The 24,283-nt window shown below is 39.6% G+C and overlaps 1 protein-coding gene across 1 annotated transcript in view; it reads right to left on the minus strand.

Annotated features, from left to right (window-relative positions):
* ANKFN1 (ankyrin repeat and fibronectin type III domain containing 1) overlaps positions 1-24,283 on the minus strand; it is a 137,536-nt gene that overhangs the window by 15,850 nt on the left and 97,403 nt on the right. The window contains exons 12-15 of the mRNA XM_057715862.1: positions 20,064-20,230; positions 17,270-17,420; positions 15,173-15,341; positions 5,494-5,660 (exon numbers count right to left, since the gene is read on the minus strand). Of these exons, the coding sequence (XP_057571845.1) occupies positions 5,494-5,660; positions 15,173-15,341; positions 17,270-17,420; positions 20,064-20,230 (654 nt within the window). The remainder of the gene's footprint in view (positions 1-5,493; positions 5,661-15,172; positions 15,342-17,269; positions 17,421-20,063; positions 20,231-24,283) is intronic.

Raw genomic sequence — 24,283 nt, forward strand, 5'->3', positions numbered from 1 at the left:
GGCTCTGAACATTGTAAAGGGAGAAATCTGAAGTTCAGGGGGTAAAGCTAAAGTGGAAGTCCCAGTCAAGACTTGGACAAATTTTCTTAATGGGATTGTCGCTTTCTCAGCTAGCTTTTATCGATCCTACCTCATGCAGCATACTCTCATCTTAAAGTTTAAGGCACTGCATGACTTATGGACAACTTTTAAAGGTTCTGCCAAGAGCAGGTACTGTGCTTTTGTACCTTTTACTCTTGGCTGTGCAAAGAATAGGTACTCAGTAAATGATTATTCAGTGAATGAAGGTATGAGTGAATGGTTATCTAATTCTTTAGATCTCTGCCCTCTAACAGAGTTATTATGAGGATTAAGTAAGATGATGTAGATGAGTGCATGCTGTAAGCTGTGCATTGTTATATAAAGTTGTCAGTTGTTAGAATGACAGTCATAGCTATTGTAGTGAACAGATGTGGCCTCCCCAAATATAGGTCCACATCCTAATCCCTTCAATTTGTATTACCTTAGATGATAAAAGAGTAGATATTACCTTATATGGAAAAGATGTGATTAAGTTAAGGATTTTGACAGGAGGAGTTTATCCTGGATTATCTGGGTGGGCCTTAATTCCAATGACAGATGTCCTCATAAAGATATTCTTATGAGAGTGAGGCAAAGGGAGATGCGGCAGACAGAAGAGAAGGAGGTAGTATGACTATAAAAGCAGAGATTGAAGTGAGGTGGCCACAAGTCAAGGAATGCCAACAGCTACCAGAAACTAGAGTAACCAGAGAACAGATTCTCCCATTCTCCAGAGGGAGTGTGGCCCTGCCAGCACCTTGATTTTAGATTTATTGGCCTCCAGAACTGTGAGAGAATAAATTTCTGATATTTTAAGCCACCTAGTTTGTGGTAATTTGTTACAGCAGCCCTAGGAAATGAATACAATTACTACTAACAATCCACTTGTTCTCTTTGGCTAGGTTGTTTTAGCCTTATTGCTGAGGATGGATAGTGTAGAAATTTTAAAAATTATGTGTGGAAACAGTGTTTACTTCTTAATTTTTCTCAGTGATGAAGTGAAGAGGTATTAACTGAAGAAAAATAAAAAACATAGGTACAGGGAAGCCTATGGACTGTTTAACGGACTTAGCTAAGTAGCTCTAAAAGAAGTACAATTTTCACCCATTTTACCTTATACTGTTGATCTAAAAATAACTGACAACATAATCCCCCTGATTTTAAGGTCCAAATTCAGCTTCTAAAGACTTGCTGACACTTTTTTTTTTTTTAAAAAAAGAAAGACCATAAACTCTCTAGGTCTGTTGGTTAGAAGTTTTGCATCCATTTCTCACCCTGCCCTTTAAAAATTTTGGTTTTCATCCCATAAATTACAACCCTTTCTCTGTACTCAGGCAAGATAATATTTTTATTAAAATGTAAAGGTGATTGGCTTTCTCACAGCACAGTTACAAGGTGCTTGAGGGGATGATAGATTGGCTATATTTAATGAGCTGTGTTTCTATTACAGCTTAGGAGCATTTGAAGCATTACAGTATATAAATTATAGGCTAATTGCCCTTTAGGCTTTAGCAGCTCAGGATATGCCAAGCGCCAAGTCTCAACACTTCGACATTTTTGCTGCGTGTGTTGTCTGTAAAGGCCGTATACCTTATCTATGATTTTCTACACCTCCCCTGGCCTAGCCCTTCCCCTTTCTGGCTGCACTCCTTGGCTTCTTTTCCTTACTGTATTTACATAGACTTCCATGCTCTTTACAATGTTTGGTTTGTGTAGTGCCTTCAACACTGTCTTAGATCTGGAATCATGCAAATGCTCTCACAGCTGGCACTTAACTCTGCAGATTATGGTGTGAGGTGGGCTGAGCTGTGAGTGCCAGTGGGTGAATGGCTGCAGCTGGTTTTCATTCTGAGCAAGAGAGATTGAGAAGCCCTCTGTAGATAAAGGGAGAGATGATATTGCATTAACTCTAGTCAGTGAAGTTATCCATGTTGAATGGAGCAAGGCAGTTCAGTGAAGGCTATGGGTGCAAGGAGATGGTCTGGTTTTAGCTTGGCCAAGAAGTGCTTTTTTTTTGAACCCTTTGGGAATTGGATTTTATCCAAGTCTACGTTTACCTGGCTGGCTGGAGAGTATGTACGGGGGCTCTCAAGTTACCTACTTTTGCCTGCCTTTATCCGTCCCACTTAATGGTGTGATGAAAGGGAAAGAGAAAAAGGGAGTGGAGTCCTAGGCTAGGTGAGAAAGAAAGGAGTGAGGATAGTCATCTGGAAGTAAGAATGGAGCCAGGAACTCTTGGAGTAGTTTGAGACTGTGACAGACTGAAGAAAGTCAGCTTTCTTGTGTTTGAACATAATGGATTCAGGAGAGCCTTAAGTGGAATAAAGCAGAAATAGAACCTAAGGTATGGTTAGAGAAGTGCCTCTCTAAAAATATTTATGGTTGTTAAAGAAGTCAGGAAATGTTAGAGCCAACTAGGTGCTTAAGAAGTCATCCAGCCCAGTTCTTTTATTTTATATATGAGGAAATTGAGGCCCCTGGATCAAACGAATTGTCCAATACTCCAAGGTTTATTCAGGACTGAAAATGTATGCTAATTGTCTTCTGGTCATTATTCTTCTTACTCTTCCTCACTATTCCTTACATTGGATTCAAAAGATAAGCCAATCTCATATTCTCTTCATGCGTCATTTTTCCTTTTCCCACCCCCTTCTCCCTGTTGATGTTCCACTTTTACTGGAAATAAAATACATGATGTAAATGTTTTGAATTTTTAAATACTACACTCTCAGGTCAAGAAAGCAAGTAAGTTCTTGAAAGGTTTATTTTTTTTTTAATCTAAGAGGTCACCTAAAATATCTCATTTAGGATGAGAGAAGTAGGATAGGATTTGTCTGCTCACACTTTGCAAGCATATTACAATATCTTCTTCCCGAGTACTTAATAAACCCCCAATCTTGCATATCATGTTTTCAAGCATTTTCCCTTCTTATTAATGAATTAATGAATAAGTGAATGTATAATTTATTGCATACTCATGTGCAGGCACTGTAGGGAATGCTTTACTTGCATGATCTTGTTGAGTTCTCTCAGTGGCACTGAAAGTAGACTATTATCATCATCCCTGCTTTACAGATGAGGAGGCTGAGGTTTAGAGAACTTTATTTGCCCAAAGTTCACAGCATTTCCTCATCTTAGGTCCTCATTACTTGCCTGGAGGGTTGTTAGCTTTGTATCTGATTTCCCTGCCTTTAGTTTACTTCTCCTTACATTTAGGAATGATATGCAAATAATTTAGTGGCCAATGAGAATGAGTGCTTACTGTAAACAACCAGTGTGGCCATACCGATGTGAATGGGAGGAATATCCTTCCCCCTGCTTGAATCTATCCTCAACATCTGTGAGATCCTATAACTGACTTTCTCCAAAACTTTGGCCAGGTCCCTATTGCCTGTAGAATCAGAATCAAGTACAGATTTCTTACCATGGCCTTTAATAAAGTCCTTGTGTGATCTGATCTCATTGCTTCTTTCATTCTTACCTAATTTCTTACAACTGTCCTTTACTCATTTTATGCCCCAGATATGATGTTTTTGCTCTCTCTGCCTTATCTGTTTTATTGTTTTTCTTTGACTGCCTCTCAGTCTATTTCTCCTCACTATAGGCTAACCTATCCCTCTAGGCCCAGCTCAGGTATCAGTTACATCCTCTGTGGCAACTTTTTTATACCCATAAATGTATGTAAATTTTTACTTCTTTGTGTTGACACAAAACTTTTTTTTTTAGTACTTCTCTTTTGGCACCTAAATCATTTTACAAATAGTATTTATACATATTTCTTGTCTACCCTAATGGATTTTAAACTCTTTAAGGTCAGGGACCATGTGTAACTCAACTTTGTGTCTCCCTTATGGTGCCTGACACCTAGGTGTCCAACAAATATTCATCAGATTGATCTGAATATATGTTAAAGTGATATTTATGACGGGGCTATTGCTATTACAGAAGTCCCCTCTTATCCATGGTTTTGCTTTCTGCGGTTTCAGTAACCATTGGTCAACTGAGGCCTGAAAATATTAAATGGAAAATTCCAGAAATAAGCAATTCATGTTTTAAATTGCCACCGTTCTGAGTATTGTGATGAAATCTCCTGTCATCCTGCCCCATCCTGCCCGGGACATGAATCATCCCTTTGTCCAGCGTATCCTGCCCATTAGTTACTTAGTAGCCATCTTGGTTATCAGATTGTTGTCTTGTTGCAGCCCTTGTGTTGAGGTAACCCTTATTTTACTTAATAATGGCCCCAAAGTGCAACTGTAGTGATGCTGGCAGTTTGGTTATGACAAGAGAAGCCACAAAGTGCTTCCTTTAAGTGAAAAGGTGAAAGTTCTCGACTTAATAAGGGAAGAAAAAAAATTGTATCTGAAGCTGCTAAGATCTATGGTAAGAATGAATTTTCATTCCATGAAATTGTGAAGAAGGAAAAAGAAATTCCTTGTAGATTTGCTGTTGCACCTCAAATTGCAAAAGTTATGGGCATAGTGCATGATAAGTGCTTAGTTAAGATGGAAAAGGCATTAAATTTGTACAATATTTTGAGAGAGAATACTGGCATAATTTTTATTACAGTATATTATTATAATTGTTCTATTTTATTTTTAATCTCTTACTGTGCTTAATTTGTAAATTAAACTTTAGCATAGGTATGTATGTGTAGGAAAAAATAGTATGTATAGGGTTAGGTACTATCTGTGGTTTCAGGCATCCAGTGGGGGTCTTGGGATGTATCCCCTGAGGTTAATAGGGGACTACTGTTTATTCATTTTGTGAATTGGGTTACTACAGGCACAAAGATCGTAAGATTTGTCCAAGGGATTTAGGGGCAGTTTCAGACCAGATCCAAATTCTCTTGATGACTGGTCAGTAACCCTGTCTCAATACCCTAAGATGTCACTATAGGGCTTTTCCAGAAAAGACCAACAGGGAACACGTTTTTTAACCTCTGTAGCTATGCATTAAAGTGTCAGTTCCGCCAGAAAGAAGTCCACAGAATGACGAGTCTTAGGTCCAACTGAATTTAGGTTAACATAAACTAATGGGTCCTTCTCTTCTATTTTTCTCTGGGGTATTGAATTAATTAATACAATTTTTCTTTCTGTTGGGATTATCAGTGGTCTACTGGGTAAGGATACTATTCTGATCGCTACTTCTTCTGGCAGTGATTTTTCTCTCTAATATGGGAGACTTCTGCTACCCACCACAGTGGCTGATACAGCTCTTATTAACACAGTGTCTTATCTGTAGCTTTTTCTTAAACCTTTGTTTAAAAACTCACATTTCCCTGAGCTTCGCATTTTAATCAAATCAACCAGCTATTTGCACATGGTGGTCTTTAAATTAGCCCAGATTGCTGTTCTTTCTTATACTTAGGTATCATCCCCTTCACCATCTCCCTTCTTTCTCCCTTTTACCTCAGAAGAAACAAACTGTTACCTGAATGAAGTCTAAAACTTGCTGGTGTCTTTGTTTGGCAGCTGCAACCTCGCTGTCTGAGATCGCTTCCCTCAGGGACTGTTGGGTATTCAGAGAATCCAGCTCCACAACAGCAGAAAGGCGGCAATACAGACTAATAAATTTCTCCCTGTAGCTGCAAAAATGAACTGGAAAATGGACAAGCAAAATAAAACATGTTAAGATCTGGTATCAAAATAGAGATATTCATACCTCAGAGAAAACACATTGAATGAAAACATGATTTATTAATCCTATCAGTGGAAAATATTAGGCCATAAATAAATTATAAATGTGCTCTTAAGGGGCCAGTTGTCTGGCTTTAGTCAGACAGTATTCCCTTTTAAGGTTTACCAAGTCCTGGTAAGGTATGGGGAAGTGGAGTTGGCTAAAGCTGCAGTTTATGTTCAGCCCCTAAAGTTGGGCTACTGCTGGGAAAATAAGTTTGCTTATCACTTTAAAGAAAAAAAAAGGCAAGTAGCAATTTGAAACCTAGCTTTGATTGCCATGTCTGATTCCAGTATCTTGCATGTTCCTTTCTAAGGCCAGAAGTCCCAGAAGATACAAGACATGCTTTTCTCAGGGTTTGTCTTGTCTTTTGGCTGGCTGGAAAACTTCCTTAAGGACCTGGTGTGATGAGTTTTGATTCTTCTCCTTCCTCTCCACTCCTCAGCTCCCCTGGACGGATGATGGAGCTGATGCTCGACAGACCGTTTTTGTCTTTACCTTTCCTCTCTTAAAAGGTAATGGGCCAGAGGCCAAAGGAAACAGTCTAACCTTCATCTCTATCATGGAGGAGAGAGAGAGGAGTGTGGGGCTCAGCCTGGTGCAGGCAACCTGCGGTGGTAAGATTTTTCATACTTTGACTGGCTTCAGATTCCAGGAAGATGAGGAAAGCATCCTCATCCAGTAAGATGAGGAAAGCCTACACTATTTAGACTAGTGTAGTACCAGTCTCTTCCTGGCCACTGCTGAGTTTGGAGACTCGCTCTCCAGGAACCTCACTTACTCTGTACCTCTGACCTGTATCAGTATGTTTCAGACTTTGAAAATAGAGCTGTAATAACTCAACAAATCTGTGAAAACATTCTTATTCTGGCTTCTTTGATGAGGAATTCTAGGCAGAACATCTAATTACTATCCTTGGGCCTCTTTGCTGTTGATTCCTGAGACCTAGACCTAGCCATTTAGGGAAGCTAAAACCACACTACCTCAAAATGGGGCATCTGGTCATCTCTACACCTCACTGAGGGAGCCCTACTTCTCTGCACATTGAGAGATTCTGTGCACCCTACAACTCCCATCTTACCACTGCCTGCCTCCTTGCTTGATTTTCTCTCAGGATGAAACTCAGGTGAGTGTAAGGTAATGTGCTCTGTTTGTATTTCCTCATATTGAAGTGGTAGAGAAGAAAGGATTGAGGGCTCCAGTGGCCCATCCTTATTCCAGCTGTGCACCATTTCAAGGAGGTGTTTCTGAATTCAGGTAGTTTTGGTTGTGGGTTTTTTTTTTTTCTCTCCGGTGTCAGATCCTTCCTTCTCAGTTCCTCTGCTCTAACACTTGCATGTCTGACACACAGAAGAACTGATCTCAGTAAATGATAAACTATTGAGCTCTTCCCAAATGATCTACTTTTCATGCTTTTCCCTGGTTACAGATGTCTATAGAGCTCCTTCTAGACTCAGGATAAAATCCAAACGTTGCCATAAAGCAAGCTCCTTGACATCTAGGATTTTAATATATCTTCAGTCATATCTTTTGCCATGCAACCACCCTCCACCCTCTGCCTGCATAGACCCTACGCTTTGGTCAAGCTGAACCCTACTACAGGTCCTTTTGTACTTGCATGCTTATGAACATGCCATTTCCTTCTCCTCCAATACCCTTCTCTACCAGTACCTTCAGGTCAGCTTCTTCTGATACTTGAAAATTCAGCTTAAATGTCTGCTGCTCAGTGAAATCTTCACTGACACCTCTTTCCTTCCAGGCAAAATTAGTTTCTCCTTTGTGCTCCTACACCACTTGTTTCTAAATGTATCAGGACACTTATCCTGCTTTACTGCAGTAATGTGTTTACTTGACTGCCTTGGTGTTCGACTATGATTTCTTTGAGGGCAAGAACCATGTCTTCTGTTAATTTTTATTTCCTCAAAAGCTGGAACATTATAACTTCTCAATTAATGTTTATTGACTGAATGAACAACAACAAAATGTGCACCCTGATCCGAAGAGAGCAGACTCTTCCTCTGAAGTCTCCTCTTTCCCTCCATTCTCTCTTTTCTCAAGGTGCTTTTGATTTTCCTGTTTCAAATGGTGTACTTTAGGTCTGTGATATTTACTGGCTGCTCTACCAGAAAGAGTCACCATTACTTTTTAGCTTACTCTTGACCCTTGTAGCTCCCTGAATGTGTCTTTATGCCTTTCAAAGAGGAATTATATCCTGTTTGCACTTGACAGATGTCCTCTCTTGGCTGGAGAATGAAGAGAGTGAAGTGTCTCACAGTCTGCCTTTCCAAACCAAGTTGTAAAAAAAAAAAAAATTAGCTTTTTTTCTTCTTTCTAAAATATGACTGGGAAGATGGTGAGAGGCACTGAAGAATTTCTTTAGAGGAAATACTATCAGTCCCATCTGAATTCTAGAACGCCAGGGTGTCCACAACTTTCTCTTGTTGTGTCTCCTTGTGGTCAGAGCCTTGGATCAGTGGGTGGTCTCACAGTGCCCACACCACCCGTGCCACTCACCACAGTGAGCTATGAGGACCTTTCAACGACAAGGACAGCGCTTCACTTTCCCGCTCTAGTGGTTTTTATCCAGAGCCTTTAATGTTACTTTAACAAATGTTACTTTAACATAGTCTTTTGTGGTTTAGCAATGATACATTTGGTAGCCATCACTGAGAAGGGGAGGGTAGACTGGAAGCTTCTAATTTTTTTCTAATGTGAATCACATGCATTTTATGGGCAAAATGGTATAAGGATACAAAAATGCATTATCCCAGACCACATGATTTGTTATTAATTTACAAATTAAGACTGATTTTCTATGGTGTTCTCTCTCTCTTTTTTCTGTATAAGATAGTGACAGACTAAAATGCTGTTAGCACCAATACTGAAAGTCAGATTAGGAGTACAGTAGAGTGGAAAGTACTCAGGCTTAGGTATCAGATGAAACTGGATTTGAATCATAGTTCTGACACTTCCTACCTTCGTAATAATAGTCATATAACCTCAGGGAGCCTCAGTTTTCTCATCTAAGATAGGAATAATAATATCCACCTAGGATAAAACAACATAATAATAAACAATAAAGTGCCCAGCACAGCATGTGGCACATATCAGATACAAAATAAATTGTTGTGCACATCCCTACCCCATCCCCCTGGGAAGAAGGAGGCATTTAGTAGTTAGAATATTAGAATGGGATTGAGATTAGAATATTCTTCCTAAAGATCTCTAACTCAATGAAGTCCTAATCAGTCTGGGCCTTGTAGCCTAGTTTGGATACTAAGGAACCAACTAGATTACCTCCTAGGGTCAGTTTAGTTCAGTGGTTCTTTGCCAAGGTGTCAGAACGAACCTGGGCATGAGATGCCTTTCTAAAGATTCCTGGTAGTGAATGAGCTGACAGTTGGAATTCAGGAATGGGATCCTAAATCATGAAAAATGGGCATTAGGAATGAGGGTTGAGACTGTGCCATTGCTTATAAGCCTGTGGCCTGGATTCCATTAGGCTCAATGCCTGGATATCCCACAGGCACCTCAGACAAAACTCATCATTTGTCAAACTGAACTAACTCATCATCTCTCCCCTCCCCCAAACCTGTTCCTCCCCTCTTATTTCCTGTTTTGGTAGATGGCAGCATTATCCATTTTAGCGCCATATTCAGACTCTCTGGCTCCTCCATCTTGCTCTTCAACCACATTAAATCAGTCACAAAGTCCTATTGATTTTAACTTCTAAATTCCTCTTGCCTCTGCCTTCTCTTCTGTATCCCTGCTGTGGCATTCTCAGTTTGAGTTCTTATCATTGCCCACCTGAGCCAGTCTCTTAACTGTCTCTAGTCTCAGCCCTTTTTTTTTTGTTTTGTTTTCCTGCAGTTCATAGAGTTGCTAAAACCCAGTAAGACCATATTATTCCCTTTCTTAAAATCTTTTGATGACTCCTTATAGCCTATAGGATAAAATCTAACTGTCTTAGCGTGGCCTAGTCCTTCATGATTTTTACTTTGATTTTAGTTTTGCCTCCTGCCACTTTTCCTCGGATGCCTTAAGTATCTGTCACGATGAGCTACTAAGAGTGTACTTGATTGAGCTGCATTTTCCCACATGTCCAAGCCTTTGTGCATGCTGTTCCTTCTGCTTCACATGATTTTCCTTTTCTGTTCTACCTTTTCTTTCCTTTTTTGAATGTTTATTTATACTTAAAGGTTATCTCTGTAAGAAAGGATTAGATGAGATGACCTCACAGCAGGATTTTCATTGTGTTGGGACTGTTGATGTGGATGTCTTATCCTCCACTGGATTCTAGGCTTCTGGTGGGCAGATTGTGTCCTGTTAATATCTATATGTGCAGCCCCAGCACAGTACCTGGCACACAGTGGACACTCAGTAAATGTTTGTTGGTGAAGGTTGCACCCAAGTACTGAAGTATGAAATATATACCAGGCTTTACTGTTCTTAAAGAAATTCCCCAGTTTCTTAGTCTTGCTAGTCAAGTCAGTCAGAATCATAGAGCCAAGGAAATAGATAAAAGTCAGCTTTCCTCTTCATAGGCCTGCTGTCAGTTGTGACTGCCCACAGGGTCAGGGCAGGGTGACCTCCTCAGTGGTAGGCTAGGCATCAGATCCTCAAGAGGCCGCATCACTGGGCAGAGTTTGTAAGGACTTTTCCTTTTGTTTCTGGCAACAGCATAAATAGTGACCCTTGTTGTTCCCTAGGCACAGACTGTATTACTGCAGAGGAGTGCTATCCTGCTCCTCTCCAAAGGGTTGGGGAGTATCAGCTCTCATGCTTTGGAGGGGGAGTGGGTCTGCAATTATACAGCTTTTGCCTCAGCTCAACCCCGCTTATAGAGGTCTCACAGCATCCTCCTGTATGAGGGTCTCTCTCTCTTCCCAACAAGTAATGCTATGAAGGAACACCCTGTGGGTTTGCCCCAGCCTAGTCTTGACTCCACGAGGCAGAGGGCTAAGCTCCTTTATCATGTTGTCTTTGCTAGATCTAGTTTGTGCTGGATAGGCACGGATGCAGTTTTCCATAGCTGATTAGCAGGTTATTTATGATTCACTCAGGCCACTGTCAGGAACGTGGTCAGTGTGCCAAATTTCAAATCTTTTCATTGCGACAGGGATGACTTATGTAAGTCAAACTGAAACACAGTATAATACTTTATTCTGTTATAGTGTGCATATTCCCATAATTTGCACTTTTCAAGTTTTCTTAGAACTCTTATGTTATTGTTACAGTTTTCTGAGTTCTGACTGAATTTTCAACAACATTCTCTTTCTTAGAGAATCTGTTGGCCTTTTACTATGGATCTATCTGTGGAATAAAGAAGTCCCTACTTATTAAAAACAAGCAAAAATTGCTTAGGCATCTTTCTTAGAGGGGCTTAGGCCCACTAGAAGCTCTTATAAGTTTCTATAGGTGGTATTATTACGTGCTTAGTGGGCTGATGTCTAGTGGAGGAGGTTAACTCTGATAATCTGCCTCTTTGAAAACTCTGATCGCTTGGAGATAAGGGAGAGTTTATCATGGTTCTTACTAAGGCCCAGTAGTATTTAAAAAATTGTTACTGGTGGTGCTAAAGTACAATAAGCATAGTACTAGAGTATTAATTTCCTGATACTGGCAACATTTCTTCCCAATCCCTAGAAAAGACTAATAGGGTTATGTATGCCAATGGAAGCAAGCCCAAGCAAGTGGTCTTTTCTGGAAACTTACATGGCCCTCATTAATCAGCTGGATCACCAATGATATGGTAACAAAGGAGAACCAGTAGGGTAAGAAGTTATGATTTACTCTAAGAAAAAACATCTTAAAGTCAGAAATTATTGAGATCCAGGCTTTGATCTATGGCCTGGTTTTCATAGATGAAGGATAGTACCTGATGGTCTTATATTGCTTTTAGTATTAAAAAGAGGTAGGATAGGTCAAAGAGATAGGCACTGTTGGTTTCTATTACTTTGCTAACCACAACCCTAGTTCTCTAAATTCCTAAAATGTCTTTTCCTCTGAGTTCTAGGCAGTATTACTTCAAGTGTGGTCCATGGATTGGCAGCTTCAGTATCAGCTGAAAGCTTGTTAGAAATGCAAATTCTCCAGCCCCTACTGACTCAGCATCTCTGGAGTGGGACTCCAAGAATCTATTTTAACAAGCTCTCTAAGTGTTTCTGATGCACATTAAAGTTTGAAAAGCACTGTTCTAGGGCATCATATCCTAAGTATGTTTTCTGTGGGTTTTTAATAGGTACCATGCCAAAATGGTTCCAGTTGTTGTCAAATGATTTTGGAAAATGTTGGGTTAAACAAAGTGAAGGTTTTTATTTTTTACTTTTTTGTGGGGGGACTACCAGATTCTGCAGAGCTTTTAATATGTCAGTCTACTGATTAGAAATCTCCATTGCATCCCCAGCACACTGAAAGTGAAATCCAGCGTCCTTGTCCCGACCGGTGACGCTGTGCATGACCTGGCCGCTGCAGGCCCTCTGATCTCACTTCCTGTCTCTGTTGCTCTTGCTTCCTGCATTCCACCCACACCCATCTCTTAGCCAAGCACAGTCGTAACGTGAGGCCTTTGCACTTGCTGTTTTCATTGCATGGAAATCTCGCATCTCTGCTCAAATGTATCTTCTTCAGAGAGGCCTTCCCAGGTCATCCTATGCAAAATTGCAGTTCCTGTCACTTCACTCCAGTCCTTTATCCTGATTTATTTTTCTTCATAGATCTCACTGCTGTCTGACATTTACAGTATTAATGTTTGTTGACTGGTTTACTATTTGTCTCCCTCATTGGAATATTAGCTCCATGAAGAGTTTGTTCATTGCTGTTTCTTCAATACATGGAATAGTCCCTGGCACATAGTAGGTTACTTAATAAATATTTATTGATGAATTAGTGAACAAATGAGTGAGGAGAGGAAATTGTAGAATAGAGAGTAACAACAGTAGGATAAAGTGTGGTTGCCCAAGAATAGTGTGTGAGCCTCCCAGAAAGCAAGATAGAGAGGATGCTTGCAGGGCTTGGTCCTCTAGGGTCTTGGGAGTATTTAGTGTCAATCAGATACCAAATCATTGATCGTTCCCACCCAGGCCATTGAGGCGTGGGGAAATGAATCTCATGTATTTTTGCCTGTAATCATGGGCCAGTAATGACTATTTCACACAGAGTGGACTCCCAGTTAGCTCTCCAATGAAGTATTTTCTTTAATTCTTTTCTCTGTCATTTATCTATCCCTGGGAAATCATTCACTTTCATGGCTTCAGCTGTCATCAGTAGACATTGGCCAAATTTCTGTGTTTAGTACCCAACTTTGTCTCCTGCATTTCTGCTGCCAGTTGTATATGTCCACTTGGATGTTGAATTAACACCTACAGACTCAAGATATTCAGAGCTAAAACCATCATATTCTTCCCCAATGCATTTTCTTCTCTGATTTCCTTTTGTCTGGTAATGGCAGCAATATCCTCACAATAAAAAACTATGGGGTTACTCTAGAAGTCTCTAAACTTTGCCTTTTCTCATTCAAACAGTTGTCCAGTCTTGTCGATTACTTCCAGTGTTTCTTACATCTGTATTTGTCTCATTTTTTTTGTTTTGTGTCTACCTTAACACTGGAATATTATAATAACCTCTGAACTATCTTCCCAACTCTGCTTTCCATCTGTCTTAAACAAATTCCTCAGCCCGACTCTTACAGTATTGCCCAACATGGCTACAACTTGTCCATACAGCTTTATTTCTACTATTTCCTCAGATCATTTCTCAGATCTAGCCAAACTGGACCACTTGTTCTTTTTCTGATTCTTTCTGAGTTCTCCTGTTCTTATGTCTTTGCTTATTCTGCTCCCTCTGACAAAAAAAACTTATTATCCATGTTTATTAGCGTCCTATCCATTCTTTAACACCCAAATCAAATATCCTCTCTCCAAGGTGACTTTCTGCTACCTTCTTTGAGAAAAATGTGCTTTCATTTATTTTTTCAATATCACTTAATACTTAAGATTTTGGCACATTATACATCATTTAAAAATTAACTCGTGTTCTTATTTTACTCTTACCACTGTACTAAAAAGCCCCTTGGGGGCAGAGCCTTTGTCTTATCTCTTAATGTCCACAGTAGGCTCCTTATGTGTATGTATTAACTTGAATTGAACTACCGTGACTCAAAATATGTTTTGTAATAGCAGTGCAGTTATATCATTGACTAAAAATGTTCATTGGATGGGGAACTCATTAAATGGTCACATGCACATTCAGGCATCTTGGGAGTGGTATGGCCAATCATTTGGCACAGAAAAGGTGCAGGGAGGTTAAATGATTGTCAGTGCCACACAGTAGAGGACCCAGTACTCTCAAGTCCCAGTCTGCAAGTCCGATTTAGGCTTCTCTTAATAACTCTCCCTCCTCTGGAAAATAGCAGTTGCCGTTCATTAGCTTTGGGGCATGTAACTGCTTGGAGCAAGGGAAACTGGGAGTCTTTATCCATTTATCCTCAAGAGATAAATTCAGATTCAGATGCCCAGGTCTCAAAATGAGACATTAGACAGTTGCCTTGCCTGTTTCTAAATCTGGTGGCTGGGGAGCAATCCAAAGAGAGTCTGCCTCTGTTCCACCTACTCAGTCACTCACATTCCCACAGATCCTACAATCCATTTGAACTGATGGAACTCTTGTTAATTGCCTCTTATTGGCCTGTTACAAGATGAAGCATGGGGAAGAGACAAAGCTTCCCTATTCACATTTTCAGTGGGCAGCAGGGGTCTCTGTAAAAATAGAGAACCTGGGGCCCAGGCTATTCATTTTTGGAAGTCAGGATAAGATCTTCCACCATTCAAAATCACAATATTGCATCCTGAGAGACCCTGTCAACTTCTGAAATGGTCTGCTAGAAATTTAGAGTCTATTTAATAAATTAGCACTACTTAAAGTTATAGACTTTTTTTCCCCTTTAAAGTGATACATGCTTTACATTTTAATTTCAGTATTTTTTTCCCAGTTGGAGGGAAGGCAGGGGCAGGAAGGGGGAGACAGAGAGAAAAAGAAAAAGAAAGGAAGGAAGGAAGGAAGAAAGAGAAAGAAAGAAAGAAAGAAGGAAAGAAAGAAAGAAAGGGCAGTGCTTTTCATGAAAACATCAGTTCTTGTATTTATGTTTTAGGAAAGCAAAGGGGAGGCACGAACTACAGCCTGATAACTGAACTTTCTGTTTAGAAGTCCCTCCTCTCCATTGGGCCTTAGCTAGGTTTCAGTAATTATTGCTCAGGCACATAGTCTTGGAGCTTTGCTTTCTGTCAGACTTGTACACAGTTCTAGGAAGGGTTGTTGCCAAAGCCATCATGTGATTTATTGACCCTCCACTGGGACAAGGGGGAACAGATATAACTTTGTGATTTTATTATAAGGAGGCTGGGTTAATATTTCTAGGTGAAACAAGCTACTATACCAAGTTCAAACATCTGAAGAGGGAGGTTAAGAAACCCTGAGTGTGGGGTGTAAGGATTATTCTGTCCTGGGGCTGTACAGACGTCGTCTGAGGCAGGGAGCAGGAGAAGAAAGGACACATTGTGACCCATTTCCAACACCTCCTGTGTGTAGAGGCGGAAGTTCCTTGCCTGCAGAGGGACACGCGCGGAGGAAAAATAGGAGAGTTACAACATGGCACTTACATAAACAACACCAAACTGGCATAAAACATCTAACAAAATTACACGACTTCAAGCTCGGAATTTTTATACAACATAAATATTAGGGTTCAGTCCATTTAATAATGCTATATAAAATCAAGATTTAAGGCAGTAATGTTCCATATAAACTCTGAAAACAACATTTATGCTTCTTATAAAAGCACAAAATGATTGCATTCTGTGGGCTTTTCAAAATGATGAATATAATTACATGAAGCAACAAAAATGGATTGAATTAAAAATCCACTAGTTTCAATTTAAGTTGGCTAAGGGGGGAAAATGTAGTTTCTGGCCAAGGACTGAGAAAATTTTACAAGTATCCAAAAAAAAAAAAAAAATGTTGTATGTACTCTTAAGCAGTTAGGCAGCCTTCTCCTAACATGTATACGTAGCCCAAGAGTCACCAATGAAATATGAGCTGCTTCAAACTTGCTAAGCCCCAGAAACCCTTTACTGGTATCTACTGTCACAAGTTGAGCTGGTATTTTTTTCCTCCTCCTGAGTATGTGGCCACCCCTGGAATAATCCAGTTGCCCCCCTAGTATCTTTATGGCATCTTGTGCAATCTATTCTTCATCCAGGTTAGCTGTTTTGGACTAGACTTGCAATATTGACTTATAATCAGAGCAGTACCCCAATGGAAGAACACTCTTGTTGGAGTCTAATCTATCCCCTTGCCACCATGGGTCAGAGGCCAATTCACAGTTGTCTCTCTGTTATTTAAAGAGAGCCAGTCCTGTTACAGTCTTCCTGTTTGCATGCTAAACTTGGTTGATTTTCTGTGTGTCTGTATAGGGATAGTATGTGTGTGTATTGAGAGGGGAGAGATGGTGAATATAGGTCAAAAAAAAAAAAAAAAGGAATCCAGCCTAATGCTACATAATGTTAACTTACAATACAGAGCCTAATAAGCTTTTATTCTTCTCTTCCATGCCAACAGGTTTTTGTTTTTGTTTTTTCTTGAAGTTGCTTATTTGTGGAGGTAAGATTTGCACATTTTGATTTAGACAAGACAGTAATTTTGACAGCAAATTTTCTGTTTGTGGAAAGATAGCATGGCATAATCTTGGCCACTGCTCTAGATTTATACTACCAATAATCATTTTTTTTTTTGAATAGATAATGCAGTTTTTTTTTTTTTAATAAAGTTATTTATTTATTTATTTATTGCCTGTGTTGGGTCTCTGCTGCTGCGCACAGGCCTTCTCTAGTTGCAGTGAGCAGGGACTACTCTTTGTTGTGGTTCAGGGGCTTCTCTTGTTGTGGAGCATGGGCTCTTGGTGTGTGGGCTTCAGTTGTTGTGGCACATGGGCTCAATAGTTGTGGCTTGCGGGCTCTAGAGCACAGGCTTAGTTGCTCTGAGGCATGTAGGATCTTCCCTGACCAGGAATCAAACCCATGTACCCTGCATTGGCAGGCAGATTCTTAACCACTGCGCTACCAGGGAAGCCCCACCAATAGTCTTCTTGAGCAAATCATTTGCAAATTAATTATATATACTTATATATTTACTTATCTATTTATTTATTCCCCTTGCTTCATGTTATCCTGAAGCTGAGACTTGATGTCTTTAAATGTGGGTTAGCTGATTATTTTTCCTTGTTTGACCAAACCACAGTAAAGTGGGATCTGAGAACTTTGGAAGATGTCAACATGGAGGAGCTAGAGAAAAGGTACAGAAGTGCAGTCTGTATCCACTTATAGGCATCAGATTGAAAATGTGCATGTATGTGCAAAGTGGTATGTAAATCAATGAACAAAATATATATACATATATTTTTCACCTCTTGAGTTTTACACCATAATACAGTTTCCATGAGCCATAAAAAGAAGATAAAAATGGTAAAGACTAGTACCTGGTATAGAGGTATATTGATCTGCTTAAGGAGAGCTTTCACTGCCATCTGGAGCTCGTAGAAGAACAATTGCATGGGGCAGTCAGAAGTATGATCCACACTTTCCATAGATTCAGAGCCAGAAAGCTTTTGGACCCATTCCCACTCCTCTCTGTATGTTGAGTCAAGTTAAAATTAGAAATATAACAAAAGTTCAGAACACAGCTCAGAACGTTTTTAGTGTATATGTCCAGAACCTGGATAACCAATTTTTGGTGGTTAAAACTTGATGCAATTCATGAAATTTGAACTTTTTGCCACTCAAAAGGAGTTTAAAATGAGCTCTTTCTAATTTAAGCTTATTTCACCTATCAAACCACATACACCTCAGAACAGCAGGTCTGATTTATAATGAATCAGTTTTTGAGATAGGAGCTTTGAAATATTTTGTAATAATTTCCTGACTATCTTCATTTTTCTTTTCCTGAAGATCCCCTATAAGTTCTAAGACCCTGCATTTTACCACAGGGGCATCTGCTGGTTAATTCAGCAGTTGGATAACCACAAGACTCTGGTCAACTCAGGCAAGAAACCACATGGCACCTTTCAGCCCTGGCCTGTTGTGATCGTGGGTACTATTTTGGTTTCCTTCCCCTTCCAAAAGCTTGAGGAGAATCACAAACAGGAACACCAGACAATTCCAATAGAAGGAACTAGGGGACACACATCACTGCTTCCATCCTCCTTTCAAACCAGTCATCTGTGTCTCTAGTCTGCATGCTCTACAACCCTTCCTAATGAACTTTTACAAATGTCCTGCAGAAGGGAAGGGAAAAGATAGTGGTGGGAGGAAAGCACATCTGGTTTGTCCCCCAAAAGCTCCTCTTCAAAAGGATCTTGAAAAGATCAAGGTAAATGCCTCTTGGACAACATTGTTTCCACAGGTATTTTAGTACACATCTCTAAGCACATTCAGTTGGCCCATTTTCTCCTAACTCTGCAGGGAGCAGCAATATGCTCTCAGGAGCAGGCTAGAGAGGACAGGAAAGCCCTCCTGTTTTGGGATGGAAGGACAGGAGGTGTTAACATATGTTCCCACCCTTGTGAAAATCCTCCGAGGGCTCTCCCTGATGGGTTATACTCACCGGGGCTCCAAGCTATGAGCCAGAAAATGAAGTTGATTGTGACATGAGCTTTTCATCAGAATACACTCTCTTTTAACCAGCTACCCTCTTAGAAAAGTTTCTGTTTTCATGATATCAGTTTCATTTCAATTCCGTCACTGGAAAAGACTATGGAAAAATCTACCCTTTGTCTCAATAAGAGGAAAAAAATGAAAATTAAGTCCTGCTTCAATCTGGGCATACCGTTGGCTTCACAAATAACTGACATCTTTGAGAACCTGCTTGGGAACTCTATCTTCTCTTCCGTCACTGATACTGTACTAAATGAGGGATTCTGACTAGCACAATTATGCACAAAATCTAAAGAACCACGTTGCTAAAATAGTATCTGTAATTGAATTAGAAAATAAATTACCAGGAGGAATACCATGAAACATCTACCACTAACTAATCAGTTTAGTCTTTAAGGATGAGGGAGATGGAACTGGCGCAGGGAAGGCTACTGTAATCTTTTGTAAAAATGAAACTTGGATCCTTGGCAAATGGAAATTAGTTGGTACAACCACTAAAAGATAGAGTCTAAACCTTTAAGACACAAATCTAGAAAATGAATGAAAGTAACCATTGCAGAATCAACCCACAAATGAGCCTCTTGGGAAGGACTGAGATAACTAATGCTGATTGTAGAAGTGGCCACCAGATGGCAGACTTAAAGTCTAGGTGTAGTTGCTAAGTGAAAGGAGAGAATATGGCAGCTAGTGAGTTCTCTGAAGAGAGCATCATCATCATCATCTCCTTCATTGTCATCAAATAGTATTTAATAAACATTGTGAGATACTATAGTTAATAAGTTCTTCCCACTTTAGGGACCAAATTTTAAATGACCAAATTAGAATCTCCTTTGGTTAAGTAAATCCGTAGGTGCAGCTAGAGTCTGGGGATCTAAATTGTACACTGAAGCCTGACAAACTCTTTTTCAAGTTCTTTTTCTTTTCTTATCTATTCTTTCCTTTTCTTTTTGTGTTGAGCACAATTCAGTTCATTTTAGTAGACTTTCAGAGGTATACTAGAGGGCTAGTTGTAAAGCTGAGTCAGATTACCAAGACTGGGCAACTTTTCCAAAGTTAACAGGGTAATTCATCATAATGCCAAACCATAGAGCAGCTTCCAGAAGCTCAGGCCTTGTTACTTCTTTTCTTCCCTAGAGAACCATAAAGAGTGTAGGAAACATACAAAGTCCTTACTTAGGCCAGGGGGTTAGGGGTGGGAAGAGTGAGGGTAGGGAAGGTCCTTTAAAATTAAGGGGAAGCCAGTTACTCCACTGGAACCCATTTACACAAGTGATTTTTTAAAATGTGACTTTATAGGTTGTGGAGAAAAGATTGGAAATAGCAATGTTGAAAGAAAAGGGCATCTATTCATTAACCTGAAAGTCAGTTGTTGCAGAGAGGAAAGGGAAGGGTAGTGTCCCCTTTAAATGGGTGCACTCCTTCCATTGATCAACATTACAAGTCCTCCTTATCCTAATGTTAAAACCAAGCTATGCCTTTGCCGCATTGTGTTGGCCCTGAGGACATCTCATCATAGAAACTTTACTTGGAAGTAACATTTCAGTTTCCTTCTGGTATGTCAAACCTATCGCTTCAGTCATTGTTTCATCACAAGGAAAATCCAAACTCCTTACAACTTACTTGGAAATGTTATTGTTTTCACGGATCTTCACATGGCAGAGAATGTTAGGCAACTTTTGGGTAACAAGAACTTTGATCTGATCCACAGAGCTACACAGCTTTAGGTAACCCAGATATAATCCAGGAGAGAGACGCTGATGACTCCTTTTGTGATAGGAGAGAATGTCCTGTTGGATGAAATGCAAGACAAAAAACAATTCTTTTTGTTAAAAGACAATCTCTTCTCGTTTCTTAGGTGCACCCTGTCATGAATTAAAGGAGCTGCAGCTAAGTAATTAGTGAGAAACCTTGGATACCACTATGAGTGTTGAGAATGTGTTGGTGGTACAGCCAAGTCTTACCTTTAGGAGAATTAGCCTCCAAGTCAGGCAATTAGTCATTAATATATTCTGCATGCTTATTTCCTCAGATTTCTGTTCCAAAAGCAGGTGTGTGGGTTGTGATTGAGAATGGGCTGGTGGTGGTGGAGGCAGATATTAAAGAAAAATAGAATTCATAATTTCTGTCCTTGGAGGGTTTATTGTTTAGCTGGGGGAAAACAGAAATTGCTAGTGTAAAAACTGACAAGTATAGGAAGCCTCATTATTTCAGGATAATTGGTGTCAGGAAAAGGATTAACATTTTATAGTGAGTAGAAAAAAAAGAGTATTTGATTTTTTAATCTTTAAAAATGAGACAAATAATAGCAATAGATTTATCTATCTTATTAACCTTTGAGTTGTAATTATTCATAAATTCTGAGAATGAAGAGAGAATCAAGTACTGATTCTTAGGTTAACATTTGAGACTAAGTTGTATGATAGCTGAAATGCTGTTCCTAATATTTGACTTTCATAATGTGATCATGAAGAGGATAATTTTTGCAAGAGTATTTGAAGGCTCCATGCATTTTTTCCCCTTGCATTAAAAAAAAATTGATATTCAAGTCATTCTCTTATGAAATCCTTGTTCATTATGTGTTCTTCAGTGGTTAACTGGCCTAGTACTGCTGGATTCTCAATTGTCAGTAGCTTTGCATGTGATTTGATTAGGTCTCCACGTCATCTTCACCAGCTTCAAAAAATTCTGTATCTTTTACAAGATTTAAAAATTTACCTTGTAATAGATTTGCATTGAATTTTCATTGTATTGTCACATCACAGTATTCTATAGGCAGCAGAGACTGAACAAAGTTGGTGCAATAGGAAGTGCCAAGCTAGTTCAGCACAGAGGGATGCTTGAGTGGAGTTTTCTTTTCTATGTGGTTAGTTTTCTAGTGAACTATTATTAAGGTTGTGACTTTTTGCTTCTCTATACAGCTGCAGGGTCTCAGATAGTAAGTATTTGGTAGTATAGACACTCTCTCTTCCCTGTATCAGTAGGTAAGACTTTATACATTTGGGCAGTATGGAGGTGAAACAGAGTAGGAGTGATGACTGGAAACTGATTATAGGGGACAGATTCCTATAGGCCAGAGTTTAGCCTAGTTTTCAGAGGGGGTAAAAAAGAGGGAATCAACTCTACCACTAAATGTAGGGAAGGCAAAAAAGAAGAGGGAAAACAAAAACAAAAACAAAAACACTTAAACTTGTATGGAATTCAGTATGAAACAGAAAAGTATGAGGCCTTCCTTGACAGTATACTCTGAAAGAGTGAACCCCCTGCGCCCCCCCCCCGCCCTGTAAAATTAACCATCTGTAACATCTAACATATGCTATTGGGTATTATCTCCTTTGCCCATCCTTATCAGACATATTGGGTTCCAGGTACTATAGGAGACATTGGGATTTCAGGTGAACCTGATATGATCTCTGCTTTTTTTTTTTTTTTTTTGGCACACGGGCTTAGTTGCTCCGCGGCATGTGGGATCTTCCTGGAGCTGGGATCGAACCCGTGACCTCTGCACTGGCAGGCAGATTCTTAACCACTGAGCCACCTAGGAAGCCCTGATCTCTGCTTTTGAAGAGGTCAATAAAGACAGGTGAGTAAAGGAATGATTGCAGTATACCGAAACCAGTTTATAATAGAGGCAATGTAAGCACACAGAGGAAGGAGTACTTAACTTATGTTTTTCTTCTTTTATGTTCTTTTCTTGAACTAGACTATGAAATTAATGGCAGTTTTTTTTTTTTTTTTTTTTTGCTTAGTCTCCTTAGTACCCAGTACTGTTTCTGTATCTAATAGGTTCACAATGTGTGGAAATCAGGCCTTGTCCCTAAAACAGAATGTATGAGAAAGGCAGAAGAGGGACAAAATAAGAATGCTCTCAGTTGGGAGGAAGACATAACTAGCATGTATAGAAAAGCAAAGACTAAATAACTTTTAAGATATTTAGCAAAAAAAAGACTAGAAAAATTTGACTTCATGATTAAGACGGGAGGAATGCTTATTAATATCAGGAGATTGATGAGGCAGAATTTTTTCATCTTGTCTCTTCAGAACAGATCACAGATAATTAGTTGACTACAGGAAGTTCAGTCAAGGTGAAATTTTGAGAAATGAACTGGTAATCAAAGAGAGAGAAACAGTTAATGAGAGAAGGAAAAATGCAAGGATTCATATCAGCAGAATTTGGTGATATACACCCTAGAGATGCTTGCTGTACAAGCAGATGTGGCCACAAACCCACAGGTCATTATTTTTGAGAAGTGATGGAGAACTAGAAAAGTCCCTAAGGACTGGAAAAGGGCAAATATGCCTAGCTTTGAAACAGGAAGGGGAGAAACACAGAATGACCCCAGTAATTAAAGATCACCAACTTATAGATCTTTGGGAAAAATGAGAATGAACCATCAAACAATCAATTTGCAGTCACCTAGGAAACCCTGAGGCACTAGACAGGAGTCAGCATGGTTTTGTAATGGGCAAATCATACCGACAACTTTAATTTCTAATAGCAAAAGAACAAGATCCATAGACCAGGGAGATGTCTCCAGTATAATCTGTCTCACTAGATTATCTGGGAAAAGTATCAATAGAATCTTGACTGGATTACTTTAATACGCTGAATATCAGGGCTGAGGATTTGTGGATGATAGGGATAGTATGGGGATAGTAGATGGCCCAGTAGAGACTGGTCCTGAGAGCCAGTCTGTTCAGCATATTTATTGATATTCTAGACAAAGAAATGAAGAATGTGTGTGTCAAATTTGTGGGTCCCAAATTTCGTGTGGTTTTGATTTTCTGGAAAATAGTAATAAAGCTCTGAATGACGCTCTGCATTGGAAAAATAAGCCTATCATAATTAGGGTTGAAACTTAATAAGAAAATGTGCTTGTAAAGACCCAAACCCAAAGAGTACAAATAGAGGATGGGTATGAGTATAAGAAAAAACATGTGGGGGTCAGAACTGACCACAGATAGAATGTGAGTTAGGAACATACTGTGGTTATGTAAAAAACACCATTCTGGGATGGAGTAATTCACTCATTCAGTTTTTTAGAGACAATTACTGAGCATCTACTATGTGTTTTCCTGCCTTTACGTAGTCATTTATCCTTCATTAGTCAGAATGTTTTTGGAGCCTGAGAACTGCATGGGAAGAGAAAGAAGCTGCCCTATTCACATTATCTGAGGTATATTAGGAAGGCCTCCTAAGCCAAATCAAATGCCTGTGGGTTTATATATTGCCCGATTTGACCTGTAACCTGCATTTCTAGTCTCTACTTCCACTATAGTCCTCTTGTGTCTCTTATCTCCAGCCAAAATGGATTGCTTTTTCATTCCTCATACGTAGCCTAATCTCTCTTCTTTGATTCTTTGTTGGTTCATGAATTCACTCATTCTACCAACTTTTATTGAGCACCTACTATGTACTGGGCTTTGTGGTAGGATGTTAGTGACATCAGGATGAATAGGATCCTTCCTTTCATGGAACTCATATTTCAGTTTGTGAGAGTGACATATGAGCAAGTTTTTCTTAAACCAGTGTGATAAAGGTTGTGTAAGATTCATTGTGGACCCAAGGGAGGGTGGGAATCTACTTTTCCAGCTTTAACCTTAATTTTTTGTACCATGCCCTCTATTTAATTTAATTCAATTCTCTATTTAATTAACTCCTTCCTTCCTCCCTTCTTTCCTCTCTTCCTTTCTTCTTCCCTCTCCCCCCCCGCCCCCATCTTTCCCTCCCCTCTCTCCTTCTCTTCTTCTTCTTCTTTTTTTTTTTTGCTCCAGCTGGTGAACTTAACTTACACTTCATGGCTTAGCCAAATGTCACCTCTTCTACAAAGCCTTCCCTGATA

The sequence above is a fragment of the Hippopotamus amphibius genome, chromosome 17 (assembly GCF_030028045.1).
Source record: "Hippopotamus amphibius kiboko isolate mHipAmp2 chromosome 17, mHipAmp2.hap2, whole genome shotgun sequence".
NCBI lineage: Eukaryota > Metazoa > Chordata > Mammalia > Artiodactyla > Hippopotamidae > Hippopotamus > Hippopotamus amphibius.